The sequence below is a fragment of the Protopterus annectens genome, chromosome 1.part0 (genome assembly GCF_019279795.1).
Source record: "Protopterus annectens isolate FY-2018-M chromosome 1.part0, PAN1.0, whole genome shotgun sequence".
Taxonomy (NCBI): Eukaryota; Metazoa; Chordata; order Ceratodontiformes; family Protopteridae; genus Protopterus; species Protopterus annectens.
Window position 1 is genome coordinate 656,496,390 of NC_056725.1, and position 13,870 is coordinate 656,510,259.

General features: G+C 41.0%; 1 protein-coding gene across 1 annotated transcript in view; it reads left to right on the forward strand.

Moving 5' to 3' along the window:
• TULP4 (TUB like protein 4) overlaps positions 1–13,870 on the forward strand; it is a gene marked incomplete in the record, with an annotated part of 1,525,147 nt that overhangs the window by 725,772 nt on the left and 785,505 nt on the right. The window contains 1 exon segment of the mRNA XM_044061979.1: positions 17–197. Within this exon segment, the coding sequence (XP_043917914.1) occupies positions 17–197 (181 nt within the window).

Below are 13,870 nucleotides of genomic sequence, written 5' to 3' on the forward strand. Positions count from 1 at the left end.
TACTTTGTTTTTGCAGGTGCTCTTTGGGACAGCTGATGGGCAGGTGATAGTAATGGATTGCCATGGCCGAATGCTGGCACATGTGCTCTTACACGAACTGGATGGCATTTTGAGCATGTCCTGGAATTACCCCAGCTTCCTTGTGGAGGACAGCAGTGAAAGTGACACTGACTCTGATGATTATTCCCCACCACAAGGTAAACTTAGTTTGCAAGTGTAGGATAATTTAACTTCTTACACAGCTACTTCATATTGTAGGCAGCATGGTACAAGCTGAGACTGAAACTGCATTAGGCTAACTCTAAAAAAATGAAAAAAAAGTGGCTGTTTGGCATTTGCAAAAAATAATTCTGAAGGCTTACATCTCTTGGAAGATGTATTGCCTGCATATTTCGTTTCATTCATACTGTAAAAGTCCTCAAACAAAAAATTCACAGACACTCACACTCCCTCACTCTCTAATATTCATACATATATCTCTGAAAATGGCATGCCTAGTTTACTCCTAGAAGGGACGAACAGAAAGATGTCAAGATAGCAAGCCACTTTACAAAATCACACAATTTTCTATGCTTCATTTACTTCAAGTTTATTACATCTGTAGCCTCTAACTGTAGCATAGAGGAGAAATGCCATGACATTGGTCCAGGTGATTCAAGTTCGACTAGTGCCTTGGGTGCTTGGTGGCACAGAGAGGAGAATGGGTGTGCCCATCTGGGGGGGAGGCATTTGGTTTGCACCACTGTTCTGCTGAGACATTCACTGCTGGATGGAAGAGGCATGGCAGGATGTGGACATGACTGCACAAGCCTGCGATGATGGCCCTTGTCGGCATATGTGGAGCAGCATGCATGTGTGGACAAAAAAGCATAGGTGGTACTTGCTGTGACTCAAGTGCTTTTGTCATCGCCAGTGAAGGATTTAAATTGTTCAAAATAAAAATTCCCTTATTGCTGGGATGCTGGTGAGGGTCGAAACATCCCTGATGTCTGTTTGTAAAGTAAACTCCCATTTGAAGCTTTTGTACCTTTGGATCTAGGGATTTCCCACCACTGGGGAATGAATGAATGGATGACCACTGGGAGGAGGCATGATGGTAGGGAGGCAAAAGTAGTAAGTATTCAGTACAAAAAAAAAAGTACACCCCATCTGTAAAGTCATAATTCAGTTGTCATAAAGCAGGTTAGAGAACGTCACAAAAATGCCTGTGTGTGTGTGTATCTTTTAAGTGCTACTAAGTTCTGCAGTGGTTACTTTCTGTTGTTAGGGCACTGTTGCTATGTAAAGCTTACACATTTGTTATAAAAGAAGGAAGGAGTGCGAAAACTAATTTAGTTCTTGTTAAATTAAGACATGCTAACACATCCTTTCACAACAGCATTCCTTGATTTCCTAGCAGTTGTTTTTGAGAGTCCAGTACGTGCTGCAAAAAATATCAGTATATCAGTAAAGAAAAATACTTTTATCAAATTAATGCTGTGTATTGGCATGTATAATAGTAAATGAACTACTTCACAAATTTGCAGTTTTTTTCTTTTCTTTTTTTACCACTAATTGAACAGAGTTATATTCAGTGGTGCTTGAGGCTTATTGCTGGCATTATGTCTTACCATAACTTTGGGCAGTCCACCTTGATCAAATGTTGACCATCCCGCTGGCAGTTATTACCGAACGGAAAAAAATATTAGATTTTGCTTTGTATACCTGTGATGAACTACTATTAATTAAATATAATCCCCTCTTTGGCATGAATCTGTCCAGTCACATGCAGCAACTGGAATGATCACAGAGATACTTTACTAAAAGTCTACAAAGCCTAAACAACAGTGCCATACATGGAATGACTCAAATTCCTGTCACTATACTCTGTATCCTGTAGACTGCTAAGAAATCACCTCTGTAAGTGTACAAGGCATCCTTCAACCCCAGTAGTGATTGATTTACTGCACATCAGCAAGTCAAATTACATAAAAAATACTCTATCTTGGGATCTAGCCCTCTTCTGCAACATCAGCAGAAAGGCTTGGAGGAACAGATATGTCTTGCAGAGGATACCACTGCGATGGAACAGACTCCCCATCCACATAAAACAAAAGTCATTCCTGCCCATATTCAAGCCAGCTTGGATCTATGAATGGTAAACAACGTTTTCCCCAGGACTGCCCCTTGTACTTGTAATGGACAAAGGCAGCTCCTAAATGCTTTATCCTCTGTATGGGTCCCCGCAAGTTATCTGTGATATGATCCCAGTTATTCTCATTAGGGATAATATGTAATTATTGACCATGGGATGCCTAACCAAATGGGATAGGTTAATTTGAGCACAAAAAGGGAAATTGGCTTGGCTTAAAATGGCCCAGAAGGGCAGCTAGCCTAGTACTTCCTTTGAACCTGTAAATGAATTCAGGCACTAAGGATTTCAAGATACAAGTTTGGCAGTTCCTGTAACAACTGTTTCAGGCCTGACACAGCTTCAGTCACCTTTCTTTTGTGGCTTATATGCTGCTTAAGTACTATAGTGCATTTGGTACTGTTACTGAAAACCAAAGAACATTTAATAACATCCTGGCACCCCTCCTGTTTGGCATATACTTCTCAGAAGTAGAGGCAAGCACGGAAGGGCTGTGGCTGACTAAGTTTGCGGACGACTGCAAACTGGGTGCTATAATAGAGTCTCTGGCCGACATGGAGATCCTCCAGAAGGGCCTAAATGAGACTGATGCATGGTGTCAAAGCCATGGTCTCAAGCTAAATGCAAAAAAATGCGTAGTAATCCCCTTTGGAAAAAACAGAGTACCCGCAAACTACAACATAGGAGGTAATCCTCTGAATTCTGAAGAAGAAATAAGGGATCTAAGAACCCAAGTAGATAGCCAGCTTTCCATTGATAACCATGTTGCCAAAGTGGTTAGAAAATCCTTCTATTTGACCCATCTGATCATGAAAGGGTTCGCATCAAGATCTAAGGATGTAATGGTGCCCCTCTACTCTTCCCTCATCAGACCCATTATGGAGTACAATGCACCAATTGGAATGTACCTGGCTAGACAACTCCAGCAGCTGGAGAGACCACAGAGGTACCTAACCAAGAGAATTACTGGCCTCAAACAGTTGCCCTATGCAGCACGATTGAAAAAGCTAAGACTGTTCTCTGTTGCATTCCACTTTCTCAGAGGCGATCTCTGTCTAACTTACAGAGACATGTCCAACCCAGAATTGTTGAACATGCTCCATCTTAGCAAAACCAAATCTACTCGAGCTACACGCTCTAGGGATATAAACCTCAACACAACAATGAATAGAACATGCTGGAGGGATAGATTCCCTTCGCAGAGACTTCCCTTACTATGTAACAGGGTCCCGATCTACATAACACAGAACCCCTCACTATCACTCTTCAAGAGGAACCTTGATTAGTGGATGGGTAACAGAAAGTTCACACCGGGGATGACACCAACAGCACTACTAGATAGGGGCCAAGGGTACTAGCTGCTAGTACAAGGGTCTAGGGAGCTACTAAAGGGGAGGTGAATACCGCACAACATGGCTGGGCTAATATTTGCCTTCGGGCAGATAGCTCAGTACCAACCTATGAACCTATAACCTATGAACCTATTTGCTTTATGTCACATTCTGTTTGAGAATTACAGAAAAAACGTACTATGGTAGTTAATTTATGAAACTGTTTTGCTGTGTAGCTTATCTGCCAGAAATACTAATGGGGCGTAGTGAACATTGTTGTCAGCAGTAAAATGTGATCTAGGCACCTTAAGATCCAAGGCTGGTAGGACTTAGCCTAGCATCTAAAGCTTTGTCAGGCTATCTTAGCTTTTCCTCCTTGCCCCACAGTACAGTGAAATTTAAGACTCTTTTTTCCATGTCTCTCTTGCTGCATGTTAAAGGTAAATGGCCCCAGGTGACAACTACTGTTTTTGTAGTTTTTCTTGTTTGTCTCAGCCTGTTTTCTTAATTTATTTTGCTTACTGGAGAAGGGTTATCATCTCAAAGGATTCTTTTTCAGATCCAGCCTAGGTGTAAAATAAGACAACAACCATGAGTCACAGCAAATGAAATGTGTAGGTTAAAAATCAAACTGGTAATTTGAACTGAATACATGTAGAGAATAATAAAATGTCAAAATAAGCACTCAAAAAATGCTAAAATATTTAACTGTTCTTTTATTCTGCAGGGAATGTTTGTGATCCATTTTCAGTATATACAAAAGTGAGGTATGACTGTGGTAAGGAAGAAGAGATGAGCATAACTGGATAGGGAGGGAGAATTAAAGGAAGAGAGGGTAGTTAAGGTAGTAAGCTGATAGTGATCTATGATGGATTGTCATAATTTCTAAGAGGTGGCTGTTTGTGATGGATTGTCATAATTTCTAAGAGGTGGCTGTTCGTGAAAGTTAGGTGCTTGAAAGGAGTATGTCAGTAACGAGAGTTCATTTTGGATGGTTCTTTGAAGTGTCAGTGGCACAACAGGTAGCACGCTTGCCTTTGGTGTAGAAGGCTGTGGGTTCTCTTCCCACACCAAGTAAATGGATTACATTGCAGTGCAGCATATGGGGGTGCTGCACTCGAGTGTGTCCTTCGGTTAAGACATCAAGCTGAGAGCCCATCTGCTTGATTTGGTAGTAGCTCAGATGGATGTAAAGGATCCTGTTGTACCTATTGAAAAGAGTTGAGGTACTTTAACACAACATAAACAAAAAGTTATTTGCATATGTATAAAATATAAATATTTATAGGTACATATCTACACATTCCTGTATACCATCATCATTATTATTCCATGATCAAAATCTAATTTTTCACAATATATCATTCAAAATCCATTTTCCGTTAAACAAAATTTCACTCAGTCTTTCATTCTAAATAAACCATGCTACATAAAATAAATTTGTATATACCCTTCTCACATATTTTCTTTTTATATTCATACATAATCAAATTCATACCTATATTGTTTACACCATTAATATTCTCAAAAATATATATTCACACAACTTTTTCCAGAGTTTAGTCATTCTTTTAGATTAAAAAAACATGCTTTTGTTGTCTCTTCCTTATCACAAAATAAATACACATTTCCCTTTACCGGTAACCATCAATCTTCATAGGAAACCCTGATACTCTACAGTCTTAGTACACTATTTTTCCCTTAGTTTAATGGCTTTTATCACTTCTGCTGGTAACTTTTCCCATGGACCTGCATAATAATAATATTGTTTCATTACTTTATAATACAACATCAGTCTCTTCTTCTGTAGATCATCAGTTTTCATTTTTCATGTTAGTATTTTTCTTGATAATTTTTAATTTCTTTACTTATGTAAGCTTTATCTTTCTAATTGTCATCATCTCCCAATATTTTTGTACTTGTATGTAAATATTTTCACTGGACTCACCAATTCCTTTTGCATCCCATACCTATCATCTTTTATAAGATACTCCGTTACATATCACATTCATTACTAATGCAGAAATATCCCACTCATGGGACATCCTTGTCTTATACCACAGTTCATGCGTACTTCTTTGTTCAGCTAACCATTTATTAAGACTCTCAAGCTCTTCACTTGATGTGCTGACATACACACTCTTCTCATTCTGTTACCTATTCCATACATTTCCGTAGCATCCCACAAAGTATCAAATGCCTTACTAATATCACCTACCATAAGTTTTGCATCCACCCTTTTACTTGTAATATCATCCACAATTTCTCGAACCACCGGTAATTATTCCTGGCACCCCTTCCCTTTTATACCTTGGCTACTTTCTTCCATAATGTCCTTCATCCTTCCTTCCATTCTCCTCCATATTATTCTCATAAAACATTTACCATCTGTATTATTTAATGTGATCATTTATTTCCTTCTTTCATATAAGTTTATTCTTTCCATCTTTCTTTCATATAAATTTTAATACCCCACTGTATAATTCTTCATAAGCAAACCCATCTTTCAACCATCCATTCAAAACTTTTACAAAACATTATATTTGCCAATCCCTTAATTTCTTGTACATTTCATACCCTATGCCATCTGGAGCTGATATTGAATCATTTGCTTTACTGTTAGTGAATTGGATGAAGTACTTTGGAATTTCTTTTTCAGATTCTTCCTTAACTTGTTCTTGATTTTTTTATTTTTTTATTTTCCATTCTCTCTTATTTTCTTTGTATTACTGTTATACATATTTTTACATGCCCTGCTACAATACTCATAATTTGCTCTTGTGTTCTTTTTACTTCTCCTTTTACGTTTCATTTCCTTCATAATACTGATATCCTTCTTTATTGTTTTACCCAAATATGCAGACACTTCATATCTTCTCCCTTGTAAATGCCTGTGTTTAAACAGTAATGTTTTAATTTTTTTTTTCAGTTACATTAATATATTTCCTTTTCCATGTCATAATACTCTTGTATTTATCTTTAAATTCAGCAGTATTTTTATGCATATTTAGATAAATCAGTTTCTATTTCTTTTTTACATCATCATACCATTGGAAAAAACATCTTTTGTCATTATTAATTTCAATCCAGCATTCAAATCAGTTTTTATAAAAGTTCTTCATGGTTATATGATCCTGCAGAACTACAATGCTTCCAACTTTCCAGATTCATTCCTTAATTTCTCATTTATTCTTTTTATTTTAATATACTCCCTTTTCTTCCATTACCTCCATCCACATTGCTAAATGATCTGAAAAACTTCTCTCTGCTGTATCACCATCTGCTACATCCAAACCTTCTGACAGTATAAAATAATTTCAGATCCAGTTGCCTCTCTTCTGCAAGTCCATTGACTTTTATTTCACAGTGCCAACTTACCACATTTGATCACTTCTTGTATTTTTTAAACATTTTCCCTTTCTTTGGATATCTTCCCTTTAAATTGCAATTAAAGTCCCTTACAATTATAATTTTCATGTTAACCACCACATAATCTAATATTTGATTAAACAGATTCTCTTTCTTTGCCATTTGTATATGCATAAGATGCTATAATTCTATAAACATGTTCTCTCCACTTCACATTCACACCAGTTAACATTACCATCATTACCAAGATTACGTCTATTTTTACACAATATAACCAGTCCACGGCATTCACTTCCTAAATTCCATTTTATTTTTCGACCTGCAATTTTTCTGTTTGCTGTTTTTCTTTACTTGTCAGGAATTTGACATCCTCTGTGTGAATAATATGTACATCACATTTAGCACACCATTCAAGTATCCCTTACAGTGTTAATAATGTTTCACATTTACTGAAAGCACTATAAAGATATTATTTTCCTTTTTAAGTGTAAGGGAATTATTTTAAATGTTAATTTTCCTATTTTTTGTTTCACTGTCTGAATATTGTTGAGTTATGCGTAACTACTCTGATCCTCAGAACAGATTTGTCACTATTTTCTTTAACTGAAGTACATCTAAAACTAATACTTACCTTTCTTTTAAGTCTTTGGTGATGTATTTTTAAATCTTTTCCTCACCCTTACCCAAGCACCTATCCAGTTTCTTTTCCTAACATCCTTTACACTCCTTTCAGAAACATCTGCCTTATTTTCAGTTTCTTTTTTATTTTCAACACTTTCAGTACAGTTACCTTCAGCCTTCTGAAATGTATAGCATTTTTTTCTAAGTCATCTTTTATTACTTCATCCTCTTCTTCATTAACACCTTTTTTTACTTCACTACTTTCAGACATTATAATACTTTCTTCTTCATCCTTTATACTGCTTATTCTTTTGGAAATCAAACCAAAAATGCCCTTCACTTTTTACGTATTTTGCATTGCTTTTTAGACTTCATTGTTGTAATACCTTTTTTCTCCACATTAATTACATCTCATTTTTGTACAGTCATTTATCAGATGATTGAAATTCTCACAAAAACAGAACATTTTGGCTGTCCCATATACCTAATTGTTCATCTATTGCCACCTGCATATCTAACACTTGGTAAATGCTTTATCATATCTTTTTCATATTTTAAAATAACATCCACTTCCAACCCCCTGTTGCAAGCACCTCTCTCATCTTTGGCTTTCACAGTATCAGAAGCTGAATAACACATAAATTAAAAATAATTTTTAATACCTTATCTGATGTTGTCTCCTTCATTCACCCTCACAACAGGGTCTCCTATCCGACCATCGACTTGGCTTTACCATTCTATAGACTTGGATCCGACTCTCAAGCTCCTCCCTCATACCCACAATCCCCTGCATCCACACAGCTACCTCAGATCTTGTTTGCCGCTCCTGCGAGTCAGACGCAGATTCCTTCTCTCAAGTGAATAGTTTTTGATTGTATTGTAAGTGCCTTTGGCAATTTCTTTATTCTTCCTCCCTCTCTTTAGACTGTGAACATGTGTGAGTGCGAGCTTTGCTCCCTTAGCCACTTTTTCTCTAGTAACAAAAAAAAAGTTTTTCTTCTTTCCTGTTAGTTACAGTTTAAAGTTAAAAATTAGAGTTTAATGTTAGCAGTAGAGTGTGCTAGGGTGTTCTGTTCCAATTGCTATAGGCGGGCTTTTTCATGTCCAACAAGCCGGTTCTTGTGTTTAAGCACTGTACTTCTTGTGGGCACAAAATCCCCAACCAGGATGCCCACAAGGAGGGCGTGTTGCCTGGGAGATGACCACTTAAAAGCTGAGTGTTCTGTCTGTGCTGCCTTTAACCCTCAGGCTCTGGTGGACAGACTGAACAAACTTATTGTCAGGGGCCTTCTTCCTTCATCGTCTGAGGCTCAGACCCTTACCTTGGTTTCATCTTCTCCTCCTTCAGCTAAGGAGTCGAAGAAGATGTCCCTCCTTCCCTCCCTGAAGGACTCTCTTTCTGTTAAGAAGCCGAAAAAGTCTGTGGATCCATCTCCTTTGAATCCATAGCAGTCTGCTCCCCGTTCAGATTCTACAGTCTCTTCGGATCTGGGGGAGATTATTTCCATTTCCCCAACTCTGACCTCGGCTTCTACTTCAGATCCTAGGCCTCTGGATCCCAGGACCTCAACCCAGTCTCTGACTCTGTCCTCTAAATCCAAGCACTCCTGGCCACCCTTGACAGTTTCTTTCAGGTCCTCGAGAAGCTTGTTCGAAGCGGACATGGACAGGATAAGTGAGGGAGGTTACCTAAGGCCCAGATTTAGATGGGGGTAGTTCCCGCTCCATCCTTTGTCAGATCCCTGAGCTACCCGGATCATCCTATCCAGACTCTTTCTCCAATCTGTCCCCCAGCTACGGAGCCTAGGGATTTGGGACTGCCGTACTTGTCAGACTCTGAGAAGAGGAAGCTTCCTTCCTCGACACCGAGTATGCCCTTGATTAGCCCCATTCCGACCTTGTCGGAGAGGAGTGAGTCTTGGAGGTGTTGGGTCTGGGGAACTGGGATCAGCTCCATCCTTTTCAGAGTCATCCCTTCCCTTGGAGGCTTCAGCACTTGATAGTTAAGGTCCTTTCCCTTCTGAAGGCCATGGATCTGGTGTAAGTCCTGTCCATTTCTTGTTGGTGGCTTTGTCTCTGGGGGATTTGGATGGGGCTTCGTCTGGCCCTTCAGCCTTACAGGTAGTGGAAAGGGTTTTATCCTGGATTGGAGATTCGACTGTACAAGTTCCTCAATCCACCCCTGTACCTCCTTTGGATCCGGGTCTTTCTCTGTCTCTTCCTGCCACCAGTCTTCCCATCCCAAGTGACCTCCAAGACTTCCCTGCTCAGAAGGGATCCCCCTCTTCTGATACATACCCAGAATATCCTACCGAGGATTTTCCTCAGAAGAGAACATGTAAAAGAAGGCATGTGGACTCCCCTATGAAGTCCTTAACCGAGGATACTGACTTAGATGAGGGAGAAGGATCCCACCGATCCCCACCTGAGGATGTGTCCTTCAGACACATCTTAGAAATTTTGAAGCAGAAAGGTGAGTGGTCTGCCCAACCTCTTTCCTTTGAGGAGTCAGTTCTCTTGGAGGCGTTTGGGATGGACCCATCTACGTCCTGTGTGACCCCCCCCCCCCCGGGAAGATTTAATATATCGTTGCACATGTAAGGATCCGGATGCCATCGAGCCTATACCTAAGTGGCCCGATAGGTTTTTAGTGCCCCCTACTGATAGGAAGCACTGGAGTAAGGGTCCTGTGGTTGATGCTATTGTGGTGGCAGCGGCCACCAATAAAGAACTGGCAGAGGAGACTGCCAATGTGCATCACCGAATAAGGAGTCCAGAGCATTGGACAGAATATGGAAGCGTGTTTGCACCTTGGCAACTTTTGTGATGAGGTTGTTGAGCTAACGTAGCTAACTTCACTCTGGTTCAGAGGGATCTGGTCAAAGAACTCACAGTTTCCCTCTGAGTCCATGCATGTGGAGGAATTTAAGAGGGTTTCTCCCAAGCCGGGCACTCTTTCATTCATTGTCATTTCTTTGATGAGTTTAAGCTCCCATACCACGGAGGGTACCTCACGAGCAGCTGGTTCAGGACTTTCCCTAAGGAGGCATGCCTGGATGATGCTGTGTGATTTTTGCAGAGCCTTTCAATTCATCGTTTGTAAATGCCTCTTTTGATGGCTCCTCCCTTTTTGGGTCTTCTGTCAGAGGTAGCTTCACCCACAGCGAAAAGGATGGGTAGACTCTTCCTGCTGTTGGAATCAAGTTTTCCACCCCACCCCGAGGTCCTTTTCCAGAAATCAGCGTGGGGGCAAGAAAATGTGGTTCTGCAAGTCCCCGGGCCCTTTCTAGGAACAATGCGGAGAACCCTCCTCCGGAGGCAGAGGAAAAAGGTTTGATGGTAGACACTGCCCGGAGGCAGAGGAGGTCCACAGAACCAGGGCTGTAGAGAACCCCCTTCTGATAAGCACTGCCTGACTGTCCATCTCTGGAGGCAATTGGAGGGTGACTAGCTTTGCACACTGAAGCCTGGACCTAGTTAACTCAGAACTGTTGGCTAAGTGTAATATCCAGAGATTATCGTATTCCCTTATCTCTTACCCCTCCGAATTCAAGAAACCTCCCAGACATGCCACCCGGTCAGTGGGAGCAGGCAGCACAGGAAATTCAACAGCTGCTTCAAAAAAGAGTAATTCAGGAGGACCCAACCGAAAGAGAGGATTGGGAACCTTCTCCTGTTTTCTTTTAGTGCCGAAAAAGACAGGGGACCCAAGACCCATTCTGGATCTCAGCAAGGTTCCGGATGGTTGCAATTCAGTCCATTCTGCTGCTGTTGCACAAGGATGACTGGATGTGCTCAGTAGATCTCAAGGATGCATACTATCACATCCAAATAGACAGATGCTCCAGGAGATTTCTTCACTTCTGGCTGGGAGCCAGTCATTACCAGTTCAGAGTACTGCCCTTTGGACTCACCACAGCTCCCCCAGGGTGTTCACCAAATGCATGGCAGTGGTAGCCACTCACCTGAGGCTCAAGGGATTCCAGGTTTACCATATTTAAACAGTTGACTCCTTATTGCCCCCACGAAGCATCAACTTATTTAGGCCAGGGACTACTTACTGCAGTTAGTGCATTCCCTGGGCATCACCATAAACATGGAAAAGTCCAATCTGACTCTGGCTCAGAACACAGAGTTCGTAGGTAAGCAGCTCAGTACCAGACAGCAGATAGCTTCTCTTCCCCTACACCATTTAGCCATTCTAAGAAATCAAGTGGAGCAGTTATTAGTCAGTCAAGCTCCCTCTGCTCATCTGATCTTGCAGGTCTTGGGGTCCATGTCTACAGCCATCCTATTAGTGCCCCTAGTCAGGTTCTTCATGCAGGCTCTACAGTGGACTGTAGATAATTAATGGTCCATTCTGTCTCAACCCTTGTTTCTTCATCTCAGATTGACGCCCATCTACAAATGCCACATCAGTTGGATTCATTCCGACCATGTTTTCCTCGGCAGACCCTTTGTCAGTAATCCTCCCATAGCCACAGACCATGGATGCTTCCCAGTTCAGATGGGGGGACATTACAATGGGAAGATGGTCCAAGGCATGTGTTCTACTCCAGAGACCAGTTTGCATGTCAACATCTTGGAGATGAGAGCTATCCTTCTGATGTTACAAGCCTTTCTTCCTCTAGTGGCTATTGCAGTACACTCCAAAAACATGTCTGTTATTTAATACATCAACAAGCAAGGAGGAACTCGTTCTTACCCCCTGTGCAGGGAGGCCATGAGAGCGTGGGAGTGGGTGATCTCTTCAAACCATTTTCTGATTGCAAGACTCATCCCGGGGAAAACCAACAATGTAGCGGACAGACTCAGCTGGTCGCATCTGACACTGCACAAGTGGTCCCTCAGCTAGTCAATAGCAAACATGATCTTTAGCAGTTGGAGTCAACCTTACTGCAACCTCTTTGCCTCTTCCCTCAACAACAATTGCAACAAGTTCTTTGCTCTGATCCCTCCTCTGGGGGAGTCCCTGAGGGATGCCGTAGTCCACAATTGGTCCCTGGGTCTCCTGTTTGCTTACCTCTCTCGTACGCTCATCCCCAAGTTTCTTCAGAAGGCAAGCAGGCTGAAGAGGTTCAGGTAGCTCTGGTTTTATTTACACATGACCAAGCAACACAGAAAGTCTGACCAGCTTTTTTATAGCCTTTTCTTCCAACAGACTTGGACAGATGGTATCGAAAGTTACTTTGGCAAAATGGATCTCTAATTGCATCACCTTCATTTATTCCTCCAAGGGGGTTGCAGTTACCTAAACCTCTTAGGGCACATTCTACCAGAGCCATGGCTACTTCATCAGCTTTCTATGCCAGGACCTCTGTTGATGACATTTGTGCGGCAACTACATGGTCCAATAATCACACCTTTGTGTCATATTACAAGTTGGATGTTATTTCCAGGAGCAAGTCTTCCTTTGGCACGATGGTGCTCTAGCATGTCCTTCCATGAAGGCCACCCTCGTGTCTGGGAGCTCTGACCTTGTCGTGAGGATGAATGAAGGAGACAACATCAGATTAAAAAGTTATGTCTTAACATAACTTGGCATCTGTGTTGTCTTCCTTCATTCATCCTCACTTTCCCACTCAACCATCCCCCTACCTTTCTTCTTGAGGAACCTGGATGAGCTCAGGACTGTTAGTCCTGTGTCTGAGCCTCTTCTGCTGATCTTTTGTGCCCGAGTATGGCATGACTAGTTTTAGCATACTTGATCAGCAGTAGTTGGGTGGATGTAGGGGATTGTGGGTATGAGGGAGGAGCTTGAGAGTCAGATCCAAGTCTATGGATGTGGCCGAGCTGGATCCGAGTGTTGGATCCGAGACCCTGTCATGAGGATGAATGAAGGAAGGCAACACAGATGATAATTTATGGTAAGACATAACTTTTTATTAACTCAGTTTTATCATCATGAAACTGAGCATTTTTTTTTTTTTTTTTGAAATTGAGTCCCTTGCCTGAAAATATAAAGTCATTGTATGAGAAATAGTCCTATCACCTAGAGTCTCTCTTGAAAAGAGGGCAATAGTCTAGTGGGACTAATCCCATCAACAAAGAGTAAGGCATATTTGCAGCTGGCATGTTGGGCAAGATCACAAGAACACAAACATTAGCAGTTCAGTTACATACATTCTTAGCCCGTAGGCCAAAATAAAGAGTAAAGCAAAAAAAATTAAAAAATTCAGGCATAAAGTTTTGCTTCTTCAGGTGTTCTAGAAATATCACACTTGACCTTGTCTTAGATAACAATGTGAGATCATATGATGTAAAGCAATTATCTATATTAAAAAAAAACCCTCAAGAATGCTGCTGTTTGTGTTCTTCTGACAGCCCCATTAATATCTGGTGTAGGTCAGTCCTCATTTGGTTACCAATCTATATTCAGCTATTTCAGTTTTATGCAACATCACTGTGTGTTTTCTAA